Source organism: Ahaetulla prasina, chromosome 5, assembly GCF_028640845.1.
Source record: "Ahaetulla prasina isolate Xishuangbanna chromosome 5, ASM2864084v1, whole genome shotgun sequence".
Taxonomy (NCBI): Eukaryota; Metazoa; Chordata; class Lepidosauria; order Squamata; family Colubridae; genus Ahaetulla; species Ahaetulla prasina.
Window position 1 is genome coordinate 94,393,125 of NC_080543.1, and position 20,060 is coordinate 94,413,184.

At 39.3% G+C, this 20,060-nt stretch overlaps 1 protein-coding gene across 2 annotated transcripts in view; it reads right to left on the bottom strand.

Moving 5' to 3' along the window:
• GABRA5 (gamma-aminobutyric acid type A receptor subunit alpha5) overlaps window positions 1-20,060 on the bottom strand; it is an 85,132-nt gene that overhangs the window by 49,659 nt on the left and 15,413 nt on the right. Inside the window, exons 1-4 of one of the 2 annotated variants that reach the window (XM_058185366.1) lie at window positions 18,934-18,962; window positions 18,423-18,544; window positions 11,308-11,375; window positions 10,990-11,210 (exon numbers count right to left, since the gene is read on the bottom strand). In XM_058185366.1, the coding sequence (XP_058041349.1) occupies window positions 10,990-11,210; window positions 11,308-11,375; window positions 18,423-18,544; window positions 18,934-18,962 (440 nt within the window). Of the gene's footprint in view, window positions 1-10,989; window positions 11,211-11,307; window positions 11,376-18,422; window positions 18,545-18,933; window positions 18,963-20,060 lie in introns of those variants that run through there. The other variant, XM_058185365.1, reaches the window with a different exon arrangement.

The window sequence follows — 20,060 nt, forward strand, 5'->3', positions numbered from 1 at the left end:
AGATAGATAGATAGATAGATAGATAGATAGATAGATAGATAGATAGATAGATAGATAGAAAAACAGACAAAAAAAGGGAGAGACAAAGAGAGAGACAGACAGACACAAAATGAGACAGAGAGAGAGACTTTTGCCTTTAAGCAATCTGAGGAATTTATAATATCTAGTTTTTGAAAATCTAATGCAACAAAACAATCTATCCATATACATATATAGTCATTAAACACAGATAAAAAACAGAGTTTTTTAATTATCTGGGCATATAATATTTTAACCAACAGGAAAGAATAGTGCATTCATTTTATATCTTATGCAAGTCTACATAACTGGCCAAAAAGTTTCACACAAGCAAGGCATGACTTGTTTTTCTCATATACAAATCTATAAAATTCATTATCCTACACTGTTCAGATATGGATTTTACCCCTTGTGAAAATTCCTTTTTTTTCTTTTTTCAAATTTAGACAAGGCAAAAGCAAAGAAACCATCTTAAATTCATACTACAATCAATTATAATTGCTACTATTCTATAATCAATAATAATGTAATTGCGTCGTTGCCTACCGTATTGTTTAGTTCCAGGGGTTACCAACCTTTCGGACCTCATGGACCACTAAATTCCTAATTTTAAATCCCGCGGACCACTAATATGATTTTTTTAAAGATAAATAGTATTTAGTGCAATATAAAAAAATGCAAATAATTTTTCTGCAGACCACCAAAATTTTCTCACGGACCACCAGTGGTCCACGGATCTCTGGTTGGTGACCACTGGTTTCGCCTGTGATTTTTATTCTATATAAGTACTAGGTCATTTATGCAATTTATTAGGTTTGTACCATAATCCACAGAAATATTTCCCCATAAAGAAAACCAGTATTTTGCAATCTCAGAATTAAAATTCACTGTTGCAATGATACACCAAAGTTGTTCACCAAAGCTCACTTTTTATGCGCTACATCGTATGTTGAACTGTCCTGTCCTTTCAACAATATTGCTTTCTTAAAGATTTAATTCTTGTGATTTATTGCTCAGTCCTATAGCAACTTTGGATGTGAAGGACTACGGGAATGGTCACTTATTCAACATCTTAAGTTTGTGTTTCCTATCTACATTCAAAAAACAAAAGCAAATTAAAAGTCTCTCTTGAGTATAAAATGCATAATAGAATCTACCAGGGCAAGAAGTGTGCAGGATTGGTAGAGAAGGCAAACTGAGGCTCTAATTTACAGGTGTGGGGGGAAGCTTCCAGTGGTGTAATACAGATAATCCTTGACTTACAACAGTTCCTTTAGTGACCTTCAAGGTTACAATGGCAATAAAAAAGTGACTTATGAGAATTTTTTACACTTACAACTGTTGCAGCATCCCAATGGTCATGTGATCAAAATTCAGATGCTTGACAACTGACTCATATTTATTGTAGTTGCAAGTATCCTGGTGTGATTTTTCAACATCTGACATACAAAGTCAATGAGGAAACCAGATTTACTTAACAGCCACGTTACTAACTTAATAATTGCAGTGATTGACTTAACAATTGGTGCTTATACAATTCCTTCCTATGGCAAGGAAAAATCTTCGTAAAATCTCACTTAACAACTGTCTTGCTTAGAAACATAAATGTTGGGCTCAATTGTGGTCGTAAGTCAATGATTACCTGTAACATAGGTAATGGCATAGCAATGGTAGTGGACAGTGGGACATACGATATATCATGAACATTTAAACTAACGGGCCCCGCTTCCAAAGGAGTGGGATCACTGAACTACAGCAATGTGCGTCGTCTTCTTTTTCACACTAGCCAACCGGTTAGTGTGATCATGCAGTTAGCTCTCTTACAGTTAATGGCCTAAATCCAAACCATTTCATCAACATTTTTAAAGTTCAGCTTTATTAACAATCATAGACCAATGGTCAAAAGGACACTTGATCCAAAAAATAAGAACACAAAGAGGAACAATAGAAAAATTATGAGCACACCTAAGGATTTAGAAATAAAATTTTAAAATCCAGAAGGATCTAAGAAAACATGATGATCTAAGACATAATATAAAATAAATTAGCATGTGAGGCTGTTCAATATTTAATAACTGGGAAGGGATAACAGTTGCCCACCTGATGGCAATATCAACAGCATAAAACTTAACTATCTTTCTAGATATTTCTGCAGACACAGAGGCTAATAGGAGACAAATTTTCTCCACAATGGGCCATCCACAATAGTTTAACAGCAGGAGGATAATTAAGACTCACTGCCAAGCTGTATAAAATGGTCAGGACAACCAGAACAACAAACTCAATATTTCCCAGTTTAGCAGTACTGGAAGATTGTGCAGTACATCTCACTTCTGCTAACATAGAGTGACTCTATGAGATCTCTAATTGTGATACACACATACACGAAAGAAAGAAAGAAAGAAAGAAAGAAAGAAAGAAAGGAAGGAAGGAAGGAAGGAAGGAAGGAAGGAAGGAAGGAAGGAAGGAAGGAAGGAAGGAAGGAAGGAAGAAGGCAAAGTATTAAATTTTGCTAACAAAAGTATTTCTGGTAATCAGATATTTTGGTTAAATAATTATCTGGAATAACTGTTCAGACTACCTATTTTAATAAGCAGAAGCCTCTGGTAGCTGGTAGAGATAGAAGATATGTTGATCTTCAGTTCAAAGCTGGCTCTCCCTATGCTTAATAGAGCAAACTACTAGGTTGAAAACCCATAATATCAAGCAGAAATTTGATTCCTTTTTTTCTCTTGAAAAGTCAAGCAAGTCAAATACTGCACCGCATTTTTCAACCCTGGAAAATGTGTGGACTTCAACTCCTAGTGTTCCCCAGCAAGTCAGCTAAAGTTGAAAAATACCAATATACTCAGACTAGTCTTAATTCTAGGCATAAGAAATAGGTGGGTACACTGCAAGAAACTCAGAATATATATTTTAAAATGTTTGATTAAGATTCTTCCAAAGGGGAAAGTTTTACAGCATTGGGTAAGTTTCCTTCAAGCCATAGCAAAAGAAGTTTTAACTACATGTTTAAGAACTTTAAAATAATTAATACACTGGAGAAATAGTAATTAAAACTTTGATTTTAGAAAGCTATAAATGGAGTAAGAATACAGGTAAATTTGTAATAAGATTTTGGAATTAATTATAAAGAATCCTTCAAATGGAAAAATGCTATTGTTTTTATTTACTTTTTATATATAGAATACGATAAGACTTTAAAAATTGGACACTAGAGGGAACTGAAGAGAACTAAAAATTACAATTAGAGGAGATATCCCCTTCATGGATTACTGCCTTGTTATGGCGAAGGGGCTTGCATAGCTCAATGAAGCTATGAGCTATGCCATGCAGGGAACCCAAGACGGACAGGTCATAGTGGAGAGTTCTGACAAAACGTGATCCACTGGAGAAGGAAATGGCAACCCACTCCAGTATCTTTGCCATGAAAACCCCATGGACAGTACAAAAAGGAAAAAAGATATGACGCCGGAAGATGAGCCCCTCAGGTCGGAAGGTGTCCAATGTGCTACTGGGGAAGAGCAGAGGGCTAGTACTAGTAGCGCCAGAAAGAATAAAGCGACTGGGCTAAAGTTGAAAGGACTCTCAGCTGTGGATGTATCTGGTGGTGAAAGGAAAGTCCGATGCTGTAAAGATTTTTTCTCCATAGGAACCTGGAATATAAGATCCATGAATCAAGGCAAGCTGGATATGGTCAAACAAGAGATAACAAGATTGAACATCGACGTCTTAGGAATCAGAGAACTAAAGTGGACAGGAATGAGCGAATTTAATTCAGATGACCATTAGGTATACTACTGTGGGCAAGAATCCCTCAGAAGAAATGGAGTAGCCTTCATAATCAATAAAAGAGTAGGAAAAGCAATACGGGGATACAATCCCCAAAATGACAGAATGATCTCAGTTCAAATCCAAGGCAAACCATTCAATATCACAGTAGTTCAAGTCTATGCCCCAACCACTGGTGCTGAAGAGGATGAAATTGACCAGTTCTATGAAGCCCTACAGCACCTGATAGAATTAACACCAAAAAATGAAGTCCTTATCATCATGGGAGATTGGAATGCTAAAGTAGGAAGCCAAAAGATTACCGGAATAACAGGCTAGTTTGGCTTTGGAGTACAAAATGAAGCAGGGCACAGGCTGATAGAATTCTGTCAAGATAATACGATGGTCATAGCAAACACTCTTTTCCAACAACCTAAGAGACGACTCTACACATGGACATCATCAGATGGTCAACACAGAAATCAGATTGACTATGTGCTCTGCAGTCAAAGATGGAGAAGCTCTATACAGTCAGTAAAAAAAAGACCAGGAGCTGACTGTGGCTCAGATCATGAGCTTCTTCTTGCAAAATTTAGACTTAAACTGAAGAAAGTAGGGAAAAGCACCAGGCCACTAAGGTATGAACTAAATCATATCCCTGATGAATATACAGTAGAGGTGACAAATAGATTTAAGGAATTAGATCTGATAGACAGAGTGCCTGAGGAACTATGGATGGAGGTTTGCAACATTGTACAAAAGGTAGCAACTAAAACCATTCCAAAGAAAAAGAAATGCAAGAAAGCAAAATGGCTGTCTGAGGAAGCTTTGCAAATAGCTAAGGAAAGAAGAGAAGCGAAAGGCAAGGGAGAAAGAGAAAGATACACCCAGTTAAATGCAGAATTCCAGAGAATAGTTAGAAGAGATAAGAATGCATTCTTAAATGAACAGTGCAAAGAAATAGAAGAAAACAATAGAATAGGGAGGACCAGAGATCTCTTCAAGAAAATTGGAGATATGAAGGGAACGTTTCATGCAAAGATGGGCATGAAAAAGGATCAGAATGGCAGGGACCTAACAGAGGCAGAAGAGATTAAGAAGAGGTGGCAAAATTACACAGGAGAACTATACAAGAATGAGCTTAACATCCCTGATAACCAAAATGGGGTGGTCACTGATCTTGAGCCAGACATCCTAGAATGTGAAGTCAAATGGGCCTTAGGAAATTTGAGCAAGAACAAAGCTAGTGGAGGAGACAGTATTCCAGATGAGCTATTCAAAATCTTAAAAAATGACGTAGTAAAAGTGCTACTCCCAATTTGCCAACAAATTTGGAAAACTCAACAATGGCCACAGGATTGGAAAAGATCAGTTTACATTCCAATTCCAAAGAAAGGCAATGCCAAAGAATGTTCAAACTATCACACCATTGCACTCATTTCACATGCTAGTAAGGTTATGCTTAAAATCCTACAAGCTAGACTCCAGCAGTATGTGGATCGAGAACTACCAGAAGCACAAGCAGGATTTCATAGAGGCAGAGGAATTAGAGATCAAATTGCCAACATACACTGGATCATGGAGAAAGCTAGGGAGTTCCAGAAAAACATCTACTTCTGCTTCATTGACTATGCTAAAGCCTTTGATTGTGTGGATCACAACAAATTGTGGCAAGTTCTTAAAGAGATGGGAGTACCAGACCATCTTATTTGTCTCTTGAGAAATCTGTATGCGGGTCAAGAAGCAACAGTGAGAACTGGACATGGAACCACTGATTGGTTCAAAATTGGGAAAGGAGTCCGGCAAGGCTGTATACTATCACCCTGTCTATTTAACTTATATGCAGAGCACATCATGAGAAAGGCGGGGCTAGATGAATCAAAAATTGGAAATAAGATTGCCGGAAGAAATATCAACAACCTCAGATATGCAGATGATGCCACTCTAATGGCAGAAAGCGAAGAGGAACTAAAGTGCCTCCTGATGCAGGTGAAGGAGGAGAGTGCAAAAGTTGGCTTGAAACTCAACATTAAGAAAACTAAAATCATGGCATCTGGCCCTCTCAATTCCTGGCAGATAGATGGGGAAGAAATGGAGGTAGTGACAGATTTTATTTTCCTGGGCTCCAAGATCACTGCAGATGGGGACTGCAGCCAAGAAATTAAAAGATGATTGCTCCTGGGGAGGAAAGCTATGGCAAATCTAGACAGCGTACTAAAAAGCAGAGACATCACCCTGCCAACAAAAGTGCGTATAGTTAAGGCTATGATTTTCCCAATTGCAATGTATGGCTGTGAAGGCTGGACCATAAGAAAGGCTGAGCGCCAAAGAATCGAGGCCTTTGAACTGTGGTGCTGGAGAAGACTCTTGAGAGTCCCTTGGACTGCAAGGCGAACAAACAAGTCAGTTCTAGAGGAGATCAACCCTGACTGCTCCTTAGAAGGTCAGATCCTGAAGATGAAACTGAAATACTTTGGCCACCTAATGAGAAAGAAGGACTCACTGGAGAAGAGCCTAATGCTGGGAAAGATTGAGGGCAAAAGAAGAAGGGGATGACAGAGAACGAGGTGGCTGGATGTAGTCACTGAAGCAGTAGGCGTGAGTTTAAATGGACTCCAGAGGATGGTAGAGGACAGGAAGGCCTGGAGGAACGTTGTCCATGGGGTCGCGATGGGTCGGACACGACTTCGCAACTAACCTCAACAAAAGAGGAGATATCACTCAAACTAGACTTACAAATACAGAATGAAATAAAATATTTTCACATTGAGTATACTGAATGTTATTTTTGAACAATGAACCCAGAAATTAATGTTAATAGGATCTGCCTTTATAGACAGACTATGTCTAGAATATGTTATGGAAGAGGAACTCATTCTACCTGTTGACAAAATCAAGTCTGACTTTATTTAAATATGTGTCTCTGTTGTTATTATTAGACTTTCAGACCACTACCCACCACCGCAGGGAGACGGAACCAATGCGTTGGTTCCGTCCCAGGCACCTGATGGACCCCGAGAGGTTCCAGACAGAGCTTGGGCCGTTCCCTGAGGATCTTGCCCACGGCACGACCGAAGAACTAGTGGCGGCCTGGGAACAGGCCGTGAGTGGGGCTTTGGACCGTGTCGTGCCTTTGCGGCCTCTGACCCGGCGCAGATCTCAATTAGCTCCTTGGTTCTCTGAGGAGCTGAGAGAGATGAAACGCCGGAGAAGACGCCTAGAGAGTGCCTGGAGGTCCAGCCGTTCCGAAGCTGATCGGACACTAGTTAGGTCTTTTTCAAAGACCTACCTAGTGGCACTGAGGGTGGCGAAGCGTTCCTACGCTTCCTCCCTCATTGCGTCGGCAGATAACCGCCCGGCCGCCCTGTTTCGGGTGACCTGTTCCCTCCTACACCAGGGGGGACAGGATGACCCCTTACAGGGATGTGCCGAGGAGTTTAGCGATTATCTATACGATAAAATCGCTCAGCTCCGGGATAGCTTGGACCAAGATTGCGATGATCCGGATGAGATGACTGAGGCGCGTCTTGTTGATGTTGTTTGGGATGAGTTTGATTCTGTGGCTCTCGAGGACGTGGCCAGGTAGCAGGTGAGGATGCATGCCACTACATGTTTACTGGACCCGTGCCCTCCTGGCTGGTGCTGGCCACTCAGGAGGTGACACGAGGCTGGCTCGGGAATTATAAATGCTTCTGATGGAGGGATCTTTCCCGCCGCCTTGAAAGAGGCGGTGGTGAGACCCCTCCTCAAGAAGCCTTCCCTGGACCCAGCTATTTTGGGTAACTACCGTCCAGTCTCCAACCTTCGCTTTGTGGCGAAGGTTGTAGAGAGTGTGGTGGCGTGGCAGTTCCCCCAGTACCTGGAGGAAGCTGTCTATCTAGACCCGTTCCAGTCCAGCTTCCGGTCCGGGTATAGCACGGAGACAGCTTTGGTCGCGTTGGTGGATGACCTCTGGAGGGCCAGGGATAGGGGTTGCTCCTCTGCCCTGGTCCTGTTAGATCTCTCATCGGCTTTTGATACCATTGACCATGGTATCCTGCTGCGCTGGTTGGAGGGGTTGGGAGTGGGAGGCACCGTTTATCGGTGGTTCTCCTCCTACCTCTCCGACCGGTCGCAGACAGTGTTGACAGAGGGGCAGAGATCGGCCGCAAGGCACCTCACTTGTGGGGTGCGTCAGGGGTCGATTCTCTCGCCTCTCCTGTTCAACATCTACATGAAGCCGTTGGGCGAGGTCATCAGTGGCTTTGGGGTGAGTTATCAACTGTATGCTGATGATACTCAGCTGTACTTTTCCACCCCGGGCCACCCCAACGAAGCTGTCGAAGTGCTGTCCCGTTGCCTGGAGGCCGTACGGGTCTGGATGGGGAGAAACAGACTCAGATTCAATCCATCCAAGACGGAGTGGCTGTGGATGCCAGCATCCCGGTACAGTCAGCTGCAACCGCGGCTGACTGTTGGGGGCGAGTCACTGGCCCCAACGGAAAGGGTGCGCAACTTGGGCGTTCTCCTGGATGGACGGCTGTCGTTTGAAGATCACTTGGCGGCCGTCTCCAGGAGAGCTTTTTACCAGGTTCGCCTGGTCCGCCAGTTGCGCCCCTTTCTTGACCGGGATGCCTTATGCACGGTCACTCATGCTCTCGTCACTTCTCGTCTGGATTATTGCAATGCTCTCTACATGGGGCTACCCCTGAAGTGCACTCGGAGACTCCAGCTAGTCCAGAATGCAGCTGCGCGGGTGATTGAGGGAGCACCACGTTGCTCCCGAGTAACACCACTCCTGCGCAGTCTGCACTGGCTACCTGTGGTCTTCCGGGTGCGCTTCAAGGTTTTGGTTACCACCTTCAAAGCGCTCCATGGCTTAGGGCCCGGGTACTTACGGGACCGCCTGCTGTTACCACATGCCTCCCACTGACCCGTGCGCTCCCACAGAGAGGGTCTTCTCAGGGTGCCGTCCTCCAAGCAGTGTCGGCTGGCGGCCCCCAGGGGAAGGGCCTTCTCTGTGGGAGCACCTACTCTCTGGAACGAACTTCCCCCCCGGTTTACGCCAATTGCCCGACCTTCGGACCTTTCGCCGGGAACTGAAAACTTATTTATTTATCCAAGCGGGACTGGCCTGATTTTTAAATTTTTAAATTTTTAAATTTTAAATTTTTAAATTTTAAATTTTTAAATTTTAAATTTTTAAATTTTAATTTTTTAAATTTTAAATTTTTAAATTTTAAATTTTTAAATTTTAATTTTATGGGGTATTTTATATGGTCAATTGGACGGTTTTAATTTCGGCCTTTATTGAATAAGTTTTTTAATTGTTATTTTAGTGTGTATATTAATTGTTTTAATGTAGGCTGTACACCGCCCTGAGTCCTTCAGGAGAAGGGCGGTATAAAAGTTTAATTAATTAAATAAATAAATAATAAATAAATTATTCAATTATAAGTTATTAAAGGTAAAGGTTCCCCTCGCACATACGTGCTAGTTGTTGCCGACTCTAGGGGGCGGTGCTTATCTCCGTTTCAAAGCCGAAGAGCCAGCGCTGTCCGAAGACGTCTCCGTGGTCATGTGGTCGGCATGACTCAATGCCAAAGGCGCACGGAACGCTGTTACATTCCCACCAGAGATGGTCCCTATTTTTTCTACTTGCATTTTTACGTGCTTTCGAAACTGCTAGGTTGGCAGAAGCTGGGACAAGTAACAGGAGCTCACCCTGTTACACGGCAGCACTAGGGATTCGAACCGCTGAGCTGCCGACCTTTCGATCGACAAGCTCAATGTCCTAGCCCTTGAGCCACTGCGTCCCTTATATAAGTTATTAATTTAAGTTAATTAAATTACAAATTTAATAAATAATGTAAATAATAAATTTACATTATAAAATTATTATATTATTTTAATGCAAATTATAAAGATTGAATTTAAAAATGATAGGTTAAGAATAATGAGATAAAAAATGTTAGATTGGACACACAAAAGACACTGGTTGATTTTTTTTGTTTGTATATCCTTTTTATTATTAAGACTGTCTTTAATTATTAAAACAGTGACTGGGATAATTTTCCTATATTGGATTTCCTAAAGAATCTTGTTAAAGCTGGGAAGAATTTTGTAAGAAGGGATAAGAATATATGAAAAGAAACTAAGTTCTAGGATATGATTTGGAGATACTAAAGAGCAAGATGGTCTGGAGTAAAATCAAGTTGGTTTATTTGATCAAGTTTGAAATATAAATGGTGTTATCACTAATAATGGACTTTTGCTGACAGAGGAGGCTATAAGGACTTGATAGATAAGAGATGAGATATAAGAAGAAATATTTTGTTATATTTTAAAAGAATGTAATACATTACTAAAATTATTCATATGTGTGATAAAGATGGGAAGTCCTTTTTTATATATTTTTCTTTTTTTAACTATATTTGTATGTTTTCTTTCTTTTCCGTTTGTCTAATTTTTCTCCCTTTTTCCTTTCCTTTTCTTTTTACTAACAGTATTAAATTACTATTATGCACAGGTTCGAGACCTGAAGCCATGCAATGGGGTGGGTTCCTGATACTTGTCCCACTCCTGCCCACTGAGCAGTTCAAAAGCATGCAATTGTGAGTAGATTAATAGGTACAACTTCAGTGGGAAGGTAACAGTGTTCCATGCTGGCCATATGACCATGGAAATTGTCTTCAGACAACACTGGCTTCCTCCGCCAAGAAACAGAGATGAGCACTATGCTTTATAGTTGGTCATGACTGACAGGGAAACCGTTACCTTTTACTATTAAAAAATAGAACTTTTGACAGTTTTTAATATTTAATATTTAAAATCCAGAACTACCAGGAACGAAAAAATATATCTGCTCAAACACCTATTCATCCACATCTTCAACTTCTTGTATTTTAATTCATTAAATTTAATTAAAGTTACTTGAGTCATCCTAAACTTTGATCATTTCAACTAAGAAAAATGTACAAAAGCAGGAGCAAATTAAACTCTCTAGTTTAAGCCGTAAATCCATGGTGAATATTGTGGGGAAAGGGAAGGGTTTCATTAAAAACAGTTTTGTTCAATATTGTGCATTAATTGCTAACTGAAAAGTGTGATAGTGATTTCCACTGATTTTGGACATTCTCCCATGTAGGTGTGAGGGTTTTTCCTGCTTTTATGAAGAATGTAGAATGAGATTCAAAGTACATCAGCTGTCATAAGGCTCACCTCATTGTGTACAGCAAGGTTCCATCATCCTCAAGACGCAGCAACTTATTGGGAGTGGTCATGTTATGAGCAATGGATTTCTTGCCATTGTGGAAAAAAGTATCTGGGGTCCAAATCTTACTGGCCAGGAGATTGTTAAGAGGGAGACGTTGCATTGGGCCTTTAAATCGAAGCCTTTCATCTTTCCAGCTTTGTCGGAAAAAAACATCAATAGTATACTCCTGGTATAAAGAAGAGAGAATTGCATAAGGATCCACTTGTTAAATTATCCAAGCAACGATAACAGGAGAAGTTTAGAATCTGTGCAGGCCAACCTACCATTTCAGTGTCAGAAACTGGACCGAAACTGGTGACATAAATATCTGTTTTCACTTCCGTTATTCTCTCTATTGGAAAAGAAAAGCATGTGGTAAATCAACAGCTGCTGTATTAGCGGGTGAGGGAGGGACCTGTCTTTAGCTTTGTTCTTGATAACAGAACTTATGCAGCACTAAGAGTATTCCCTGGGACTCAAATAGGAATGAGCTTTCATCTCCCACATCAAACTATTTGACAGTAATATGGGTGTAAAATCAAACCCTGGGCCGAAAAGTGGCAATATGCCTGCTACATCTCTAAAAAGCATCACTAATCTTCCCAAAATAATTTAAAACATTTAAAATAAATAGCAAGTGAAAACACCAACATCTCAGTCTCATGTAAGAACACTGTATTTCAACAATCTCACTCAAAACATCAGTAGCTTTTAGCAATTTTAATTTTGGAAGGCATATTGGCCAAAAAACTGAAAAACATTGCCTATCTTAGTTCTGAGAAAAACAATAATCACTCATCACTTCTGTATAGTATATACCACAAAATCTTTGTCAGTGCTACATATATTGCAGATAAACCCAAGGGAAAAAGTTCTGAGCACAAATAGAAATAAGTATATAAAATAGGTGCAAGATTGGATCCAAACAAAAGTTACTTCTAAGAGCCTAAATTAAGTTTCAATTAATAGGGCAATGTGCTGCCTGTTGGGATTCAACATACAATGTTACATAACAATAGTACTTAAGCTTATATCCTGCTCCATAGTGCTTTATAGCACTCTGTGAGTGGTTTACAGAGTCAGCATACTGCCCCCAAGAATCTGAGTCCTCATTTTACCGACCTTGGAAGGATGGAAGGCTGAGTCAACCTTGAGCTGGTCAGGATCGAACTCCTGGCTATGGGCAGAGCCTGTAATACTGCATTTTAATCACTGCACTACCACAGCTCCTGGATTCATGCAACATTATACAATAATATATGTAAGCATACAAAGAAAAATAAAACAAAGAGGAAAATTTCCAGGGGAAGACATTAGATGCCCCAACTTCATAACAAATCATTGGGGATAAGTAATATAGCTTACATCTGTTACAAGACTTAGCTTGGCCTTCAAGGTATGAATGTTAAATATCTGTAACTCTACAAGGTAGCTGCATTTGCCACATCATATATGGTTTTGCAAAAAACCAATGCTGATCGTCTAACCAATCAAGTAGACTTATTTTTCAGCACAACTTAAAAGTTAACCTCCTTTATTCTTCTTTCAGAAAACATCAGCTTGATAATATGAGCTGATTAATAGGACTTCTGCAGAGTGAGAATCAAAAATAGTCAAGAGGGTTGACACAAATAGGTAACCATGGCCACATTCCTTTTCAAGTGCATCATGCATGTGATACAAATAGTCTTCAATAGTACATACGCATTAAAAAAGGGCAGCAGGGCTTCAACTGTGTGATTGCCATCTTGACTTTTTTGGATCCTTCCCAACCTCCAAATGCTCCCATTAGTTAAGAATGTACTTACTATTCAAATATGGCTTAGGAGACTTGACTGACTGATTTTGTACTATCAAGTCAATTTTTGATTCCTGACAAATACTTACATATTTTACCCCATAATTTTCATAAGATGAAAAAAAATCCATTACAACTTTTGAAACTTTGAAGATATTTATATTGTTTTTAATGTTGAAAGATTTATAGTATTTTGCCACAATCTTTTTTAAAAAATACCTAGTATTTTGATAATTGCCACTAATATATATTATAGTTAATTTTTCAATTTTGGAGACTCCTAATGTTTAATAAAAATATTTTAATTAATTAATTAGGAGCCAGTTTGTTGCAGTTGTTAAGGATTCAGGCTAGAAACCAGATGGTGAGTTCTCATTTTGCCTAACCGTGAAGCCAGCTGATTAACCTTGGACCAATCACACTCTCTCAGCCCTAGGAAGAAACAGACAATGGCAAACCACTTCTGAAATCTTGCCTAGAAAACTGCAGGGTCCTGTCCAGGCAGTCACCAGGAGTTAAATAATGACTGAAAGGCACACATACACAACAATGTTAACTATAAACAAACTGATGTGTTCTATTTTTCCCCATCCTAATACTAAAAGGAAAATTCCTAATATTTTTATTTCTGGATTAGAAACACACTTAATTCTGAAGAAAACTATAATTTTAAATGTACATTTTCAAAGGAATCTGCTTCAAGTCATGACAAAAACACGCACATCATGAGATAGGTAAGTGATACAACTTGTGTGCATCTCATCAATGACTGCAATTTAGCAAATTAACAGCAGAGGAAACAAAATAAAACAACATAGTTTATGGCAGGATTGTCCGTGCAATCAAAATATGCCTGTTTTATAAACAAGATAGCAAAATTTGGCCATGTTCATAGAAATTGCCATTGGTTTTATAATAGAAGCAAACCTAGAACAAACAGAACTGCACGGATACTTTTTAAATAGAGTTATAAGGTGAATACTTGCATTCTTATAAAAATGCAATGTAAGAAGACACTGCCATTTTTGCAGAATTGTCTTGTTCCCTATGGATTCACAATTGCCCCATTAAGTAGAGAATCCAGACTTTGTGAAAAGAGCACTAAATTCAAGCAATATACATCAATGCAAATACATTCAGCTCAATTCTCAATTTTGATCAAGCCTCCCTCTCTCTTTAAGACTTCTTGAGGACCATTTAGGGCCACAGTAGCTGCATATGTGTTTTGACCAAATAAAGTTTTAATGCAGCTATTATTTGGAGAAAAAAAATACCTGATGTATAAGCTTGTCTTCTAACCACTAGGAATGTACTTCAGGTTGCTTTTCAAAAATTAAGATCTTGATTTTAGAGGAGCTGATCTCAGGTACAACCTCAGGGGGATATTGACTAGACCACTAGCTTTAATTAAACCCAATAGATGGTTTGATATATAAACATTACACTGTCTACATATAAAAACCATAGTATAATATGGTTGTGAAATTTCTATTGCCTCATTTTGTGGGTGCTCTAAATTAGTTATTTTGGACACAAGAAGGTTAATATACAAATTAAACTGGAGGAAAAATATATCCCCATCTCTCTTTTCAAGTTGGAATCTCTTTAGTGAAATAACCTTGCATACAGCAACAGAACTTTTATTCTAGAATTCTCATCAAGTTTATGCATTAGCATTAGTAGCTGCTACCTACATATTTATGAGTGTATGCCACAACCTTATCCTGGAAGTAAAATGAAGTGCAGCCCTAAACCTGATGAATAAATGTGCCTAGCTTTGATTAATACTTTTCAGCCAGATGTTGCTGTATGAGGGCATGGTCAAGGATATAGAATGTCCAGCTTTAAAACATGTTTGCTCATCTGCCAAAATATGCTTTGGTCTAGACTGACTTAATCAGACAATTTATTATGTAGCAGAGAATTAATTATTCTGTTTTAAAGGCAACTGCTGACCACTGTTTTACAGATAGATGTCACTATAATGCTTTGTTTTTTGCCCACAGTGATAGACAGACATAGATCAAGAGAAAAGCAAACAGGGATTCACCATTCCAAATTATTGCATAAACTTTTATTACTATTGAAGTAATTACCTGGGACTATGCCAGCTTTCAGCTGTCTTATAAGGCTTGTTATTTTAGAATCTGAAACTGGGGCCCAGTTAAGGAACTGGTTGGCATTTGTGTCAGATTTGTGGAAGTCTTTTTCTACCTATTTCTATAAGTATTTTTTCCCTCAAGTCTCTTTCTGTAAGTAATACAATAAAGTGGTCCTCCCACGCTGTTGCCAGTAAAATATAAAAGAAATTTTAAAAAAGTCAGGATGCACATGATGTTGTTTCCTCCAAAATTATGCAACTGACTTTCCAGTTTTATTTTACCCTAGTATAAATGTGTGAGGGTTGGGAGAGAGATTTTGAAGAAAATCACACTTATACAAAACAGAAATAAGGAAATTCACACATCCTTACTGGTGAGGTTCTTTTTAAAAAGCAAAGCCAAGCAAAAATCTACGCAAGAGAGAGAGAATCAGGTTCAGTAAATAAAGCTTATATTTGGGTTATATTACATTTTCCTCTCTTCTGAAATGATGGTCTCTTTCAAATCACATCTACATATGATTTATTTCACATATCAAGAGGTTTAGTCTTATTATTCTAGAAAATAGAATAATGATTTCTGCCTAGTTTTATGACATGTTTTGTGCATAAATTTGTGTATTTCATTTCCGCCCCCTCTCCATCTTCAAATCAGCTTTTTATTCCTATTGAGTGTTTGAATTATCTTGGCAAAAGATAATTCAATGGCAAGCACTTTCAAAAGTGCTTACCATTGGCTCCTCCTTAGGGCTGAGAGAGGATGATTGTCCCAAGTCATCTAGCTGGTTTTATGACTAAAGCAGGACTAGAATATCCAGTTTTAACCACTACACCAAACTGACTTTCTTGATTTACTCATTAAAGGAGCCATTAATTTATTTACTGAAGTCTAAAATATTTGGTAATTTGTAGAAACTTGTTTACTAGAAATTCAGCGGCATTTAAGTATGAGAGCACAATCAATTTTATTAGTTAACTTCATGGGATAGATCTTTATCTCTGTTTTTATGAAATGTTGGTATTCATCTCGGGAGGCCATCCTGTGCACAGAGCATGAAAAGAAGTAGGAGTGGAGAGAAAAAGTGATACATCCTTAGAAGATCTTTCCAGTGCCATTTCCTTACAGCAGGAAAGGTAGAAAGGAGTCTATGCTGGGGACATGCTGAAAGAGGTTTATGACCAGTGGTGGGATTCAGCCAGTTCGCACCACTTCGGGAGAACCGGTTGTTAACTTTCTAAGCAGTTTGGCAACTGGAAGTTGGAAGAAATCATTAGGGCAGAGAACCGGTTGTTAAATTACTTGAATCCCTCCACTGTTTACGACCTCTTAATTCCAAAATTTTCAAAATGGGGGCTTTTCTTACAAGTTACTGCATCCCCATCGCCCTCATATTAAATGTGACTGCAGGTGATTTTCATATAGTCTGGCAGCACAGACCCTACAGCTTGCTTTTAAATAAAATCCTCTCTATCCCCATGAAAGACGAACTGGGTTTCTCTCAGTGATTGTTCTCAAGATGATAAGCATGAATTCTGACTGGAAGACATAAAACAATCTTTAAGATTAAAAAAAATTAAAAAAAATAAAAGAAAGGAAACCTTTGGGAAGGTTGTTATAATCCCTTGTTTTGACATGTTGCTCCTACAATTATATATGTTTAAAACATTGGTATATACTCTCCTTTATTCAAAGGGCAGCGAATGGTTTTATAATTTTTTTATATATAATTTAATTTCTATACCGCCCTTCTCCCGAAAGACTCAGGGTGGTTTACAGCCAGAATAAAACAACATAAACAAAAATCAAAACATTTTAAAAATCTGATTCTAATTTGCCCAAAATAAGTTAAAACTGTCATAAAATCCTAACAAACCCCCCACATTAAAATTGCGTTAGGCCAGCCCCGCACAATAGAACAAAAAGGTCTTAAGCTCGCGTTTGAAGGTCCGGAGGTCAGGGAGTTGACGCAACCCCGGAGGCAGCTCATTCCAAAGGGCAGGAGCCCCCACAGAGAAGGCCCTCCCCCTGAGGGCCGCCAGTCGACATTGTTTGACTGACGGCACCCTGAGGAGGCCTTCCCTATGGGAGCGCACAGGTCGGTGGGAGGCTATTGGTGGCAGTAGGCGGTCCCGTGGATAACCTGGTCCTATGCCATGGAGCGCTTTAAAGGTGATAACCAACACCTTGAATTGCACCCAGAAGACCACCAGCAACCAGTGCAGCTTGCGCAGGAGAGGTGTTACATGGGAGTCTCCTGGTGCTCTTCAAGGGGAGCCCCATGTAGAGAGCATTGCAGTAGTCCAGGCGGGAAGTGACAAGGGCATGAGTGACCGTGCATAGGGCCGTGGTAGCTCAGGCTGTAAGAAGCCTGTTATTAGAACACAGCAGCCTGCAATTACTGCAGGTTCAAGCCCAGCCCAAGGTTGACTCAGCCTTCCATCCTTTATAAGGTAGGTAAAATGAGGACCCAGATTGTTGGGGGGGCAATAAGTTGACTTTGTAAATATACAAATAGAATGAGACTATTGCCTTATACACTGTAAGCCGCCCTGAGTCTTCGGAGAAGGGCGGGATATAAATGTAAATAAATAAATAATAAATAAATAAAATAAATAAAAAAATAATCCCAGTCTAGGAAGGGACGCAACTGGCGTATCAGGCGAACCTGATAAAAAGCTCCCCTGGCGACGGCCGTCATATGTTCTTCTAAAGACAACCGTACATCCAGGAGAATGCCTAAGTTGCGGACCCTCTCCCTAGGGGCCAATGATTTGCCTCCCACAGTCAGCGATGGAGTCAGCTGGCTGTACCGGGATGCCAGCATCAACAGCCACTCAGTCTTGGAAGGGTTGAGTCGAAGCCTGTTCTTCCCCATCCAGACCCGCACGGCCTCCAGACACCGGGACATCAGTTCAACAGCTTCGTTGGGGTGGTTAGGGGTGGAAATGTACAGAATGGTTATAATATCTACATTAAAACATAGCAACAAAATCATGAATGATAAAATGAACCAACTAAGGGGCATAAAGCAAACAAAAGCATTTCTGAAATTGTGTCTCGGGGAGGAAACATTGAACATATTGCAAGAATGATAGCAGGAAGGTTGCTGTTATTTAAAATAGATATGTGTCACAACCAAGGAGCCACACCAAACAAGTGTTTTCTTTATTATTACATACAGCACTTTCAGTATGGTGTATATTGAGAGCCAATTTGGTCTAGTGGTTAAGGCATCGAGCTAGAAAGCACGACCTTCGTGAGTTCTGCTCCCGTCTTAATTATGAAAGCCAGCTGGATGACCTTGAACCAGTCATTCTCTCCCAGCCTAAGTCAAATCACTGTTGTTGTTGTTGTTGTTGTTGTTGTTGTTGTTGTTGTTGTTGTTGTTGTTGAGAAATAGGAGGAGAAAGGATATCATTGCTACCTTAAGATATCTGTAAAAATAATAAAGATGAGATATAAATAAATAAAATAAAAATTATTGTATTATTTATCATACCTCCCAGACCTGGGCGAAGTCTGTTATCGTATCCATCCAATAGGCCATCAAGGATCCGAGTGAATATGGTAATGTTATCATTGGTGTCATGTTTCCCTGAAGCTGTTGGCATCTGTGAGAAGCTGTTAAAAAGGAGAGTATAGGAAGAACGTAAATATAATCCACCTTGGCTAGAGGTTGCCTTTTATTTCAATTTTCATTTAATTATTTAGATTGGTTTATTGCTGGCTATCAACATTTCCTGGTGGTTTACAATAAAGATAGTAAGCATCTAGGACTGGATAATGGAAGACTTCACAGGGGAGATTATAGAAATATGTGTGGTCTTAACTGTTTTGTAGAAAACTTAACCGTTTTATAGAAGCTTTCTGCCATTATATTCCACCATTGTGCATTTGTTCTACATTTATATCCTGTAAACAAACACACACACCTCTGCAAATATTTTCCCTTATCAGCAGAAATTACTGTGCTGGAAAGAGCCTCAGGAATCATCAATCCCTGCAAATACAGGAAATGTGATGCATAGCTGAGACTCATGAATAACAAGGGCAGTTTGCAAACAGCTTTTTGAAATAATCTGTATTAATGTTGAACAGTTGATATCATTAGAAACTCTATAAAAATCCCAGAAGAGCAGGAGCCTAGACTTGTTAGTTACACTGTTATATATAGTATCATGTCCCATGCTGAATGGCCATTACCCTAAACAGTCTTGATTTCCTGAAATGAATAAATACAAAGTGCAGACAATAATTGATTGACTTCTCCCTGTAGATCAGTTTCTCAATTTGGATCTACCATTGACGCTGGACAATCATGGGAAAACAATGGCAAGGAAAACAGTTAACTTCAATTGTTAAAACTGTTAAACCAGCTGAAACCCCAATCAGAGGAGAAACCTAGCTTTGGTGACTCACATGCTGGTAGCCTCCAGTTTGAATTATTGTATTAGAAATTATGCTCTGTGACTAGCCCGAAAGACAGACTAAAGCTTGCAGCTGGGCCAGAATACCCAGCAGCATGGGTAGTGTGAGTATCTCTTGAGATTTGACAACATCCATTTGACACAACTTCAATGGTTGCTGGTTGCTTTTTGAGGCCAATTAAAAATGTTTTTAATGATGTATAAAGCCTTAAACAGCTTTAGATAAAGGATCTTGCAGGATTGCCTAATCCCACAGAGTCTGTCTTGCATGATTAGATCACTGCAGCTCCAGTAGTTACATTGACACCAGAATTAGCTGTGGCTGCAGCAGCATATTCATGCAGTAAAAATAAAATAATTTTACAGTTATTTATGTTTCTTTTTTTCATGTTCAGATTCAAGTTATAGAACAAAATGCCATTGGAGTTGAAACAAACCCTTGTCTTATTATACCCCACGAGACATCAGGAAAAGGGACTCGAACAGATAAAAGTTTTTACCTAGGCTTTAACTGTTTTTACTCTTTCGATAGCTTATATTTCTATAATGTAAATATAAAGCATCTTACTGTTTTAATAATGCATTAACTTCTGTTTTACATTGTGCTTTTGTTTTCATTGTATTTCTGGGAGCCATTCTGGGCCATTGATATGATTTAAGCATACAAATATTCTAAATAAATTTAGAAATATGCAATGCATAAGTGGGAG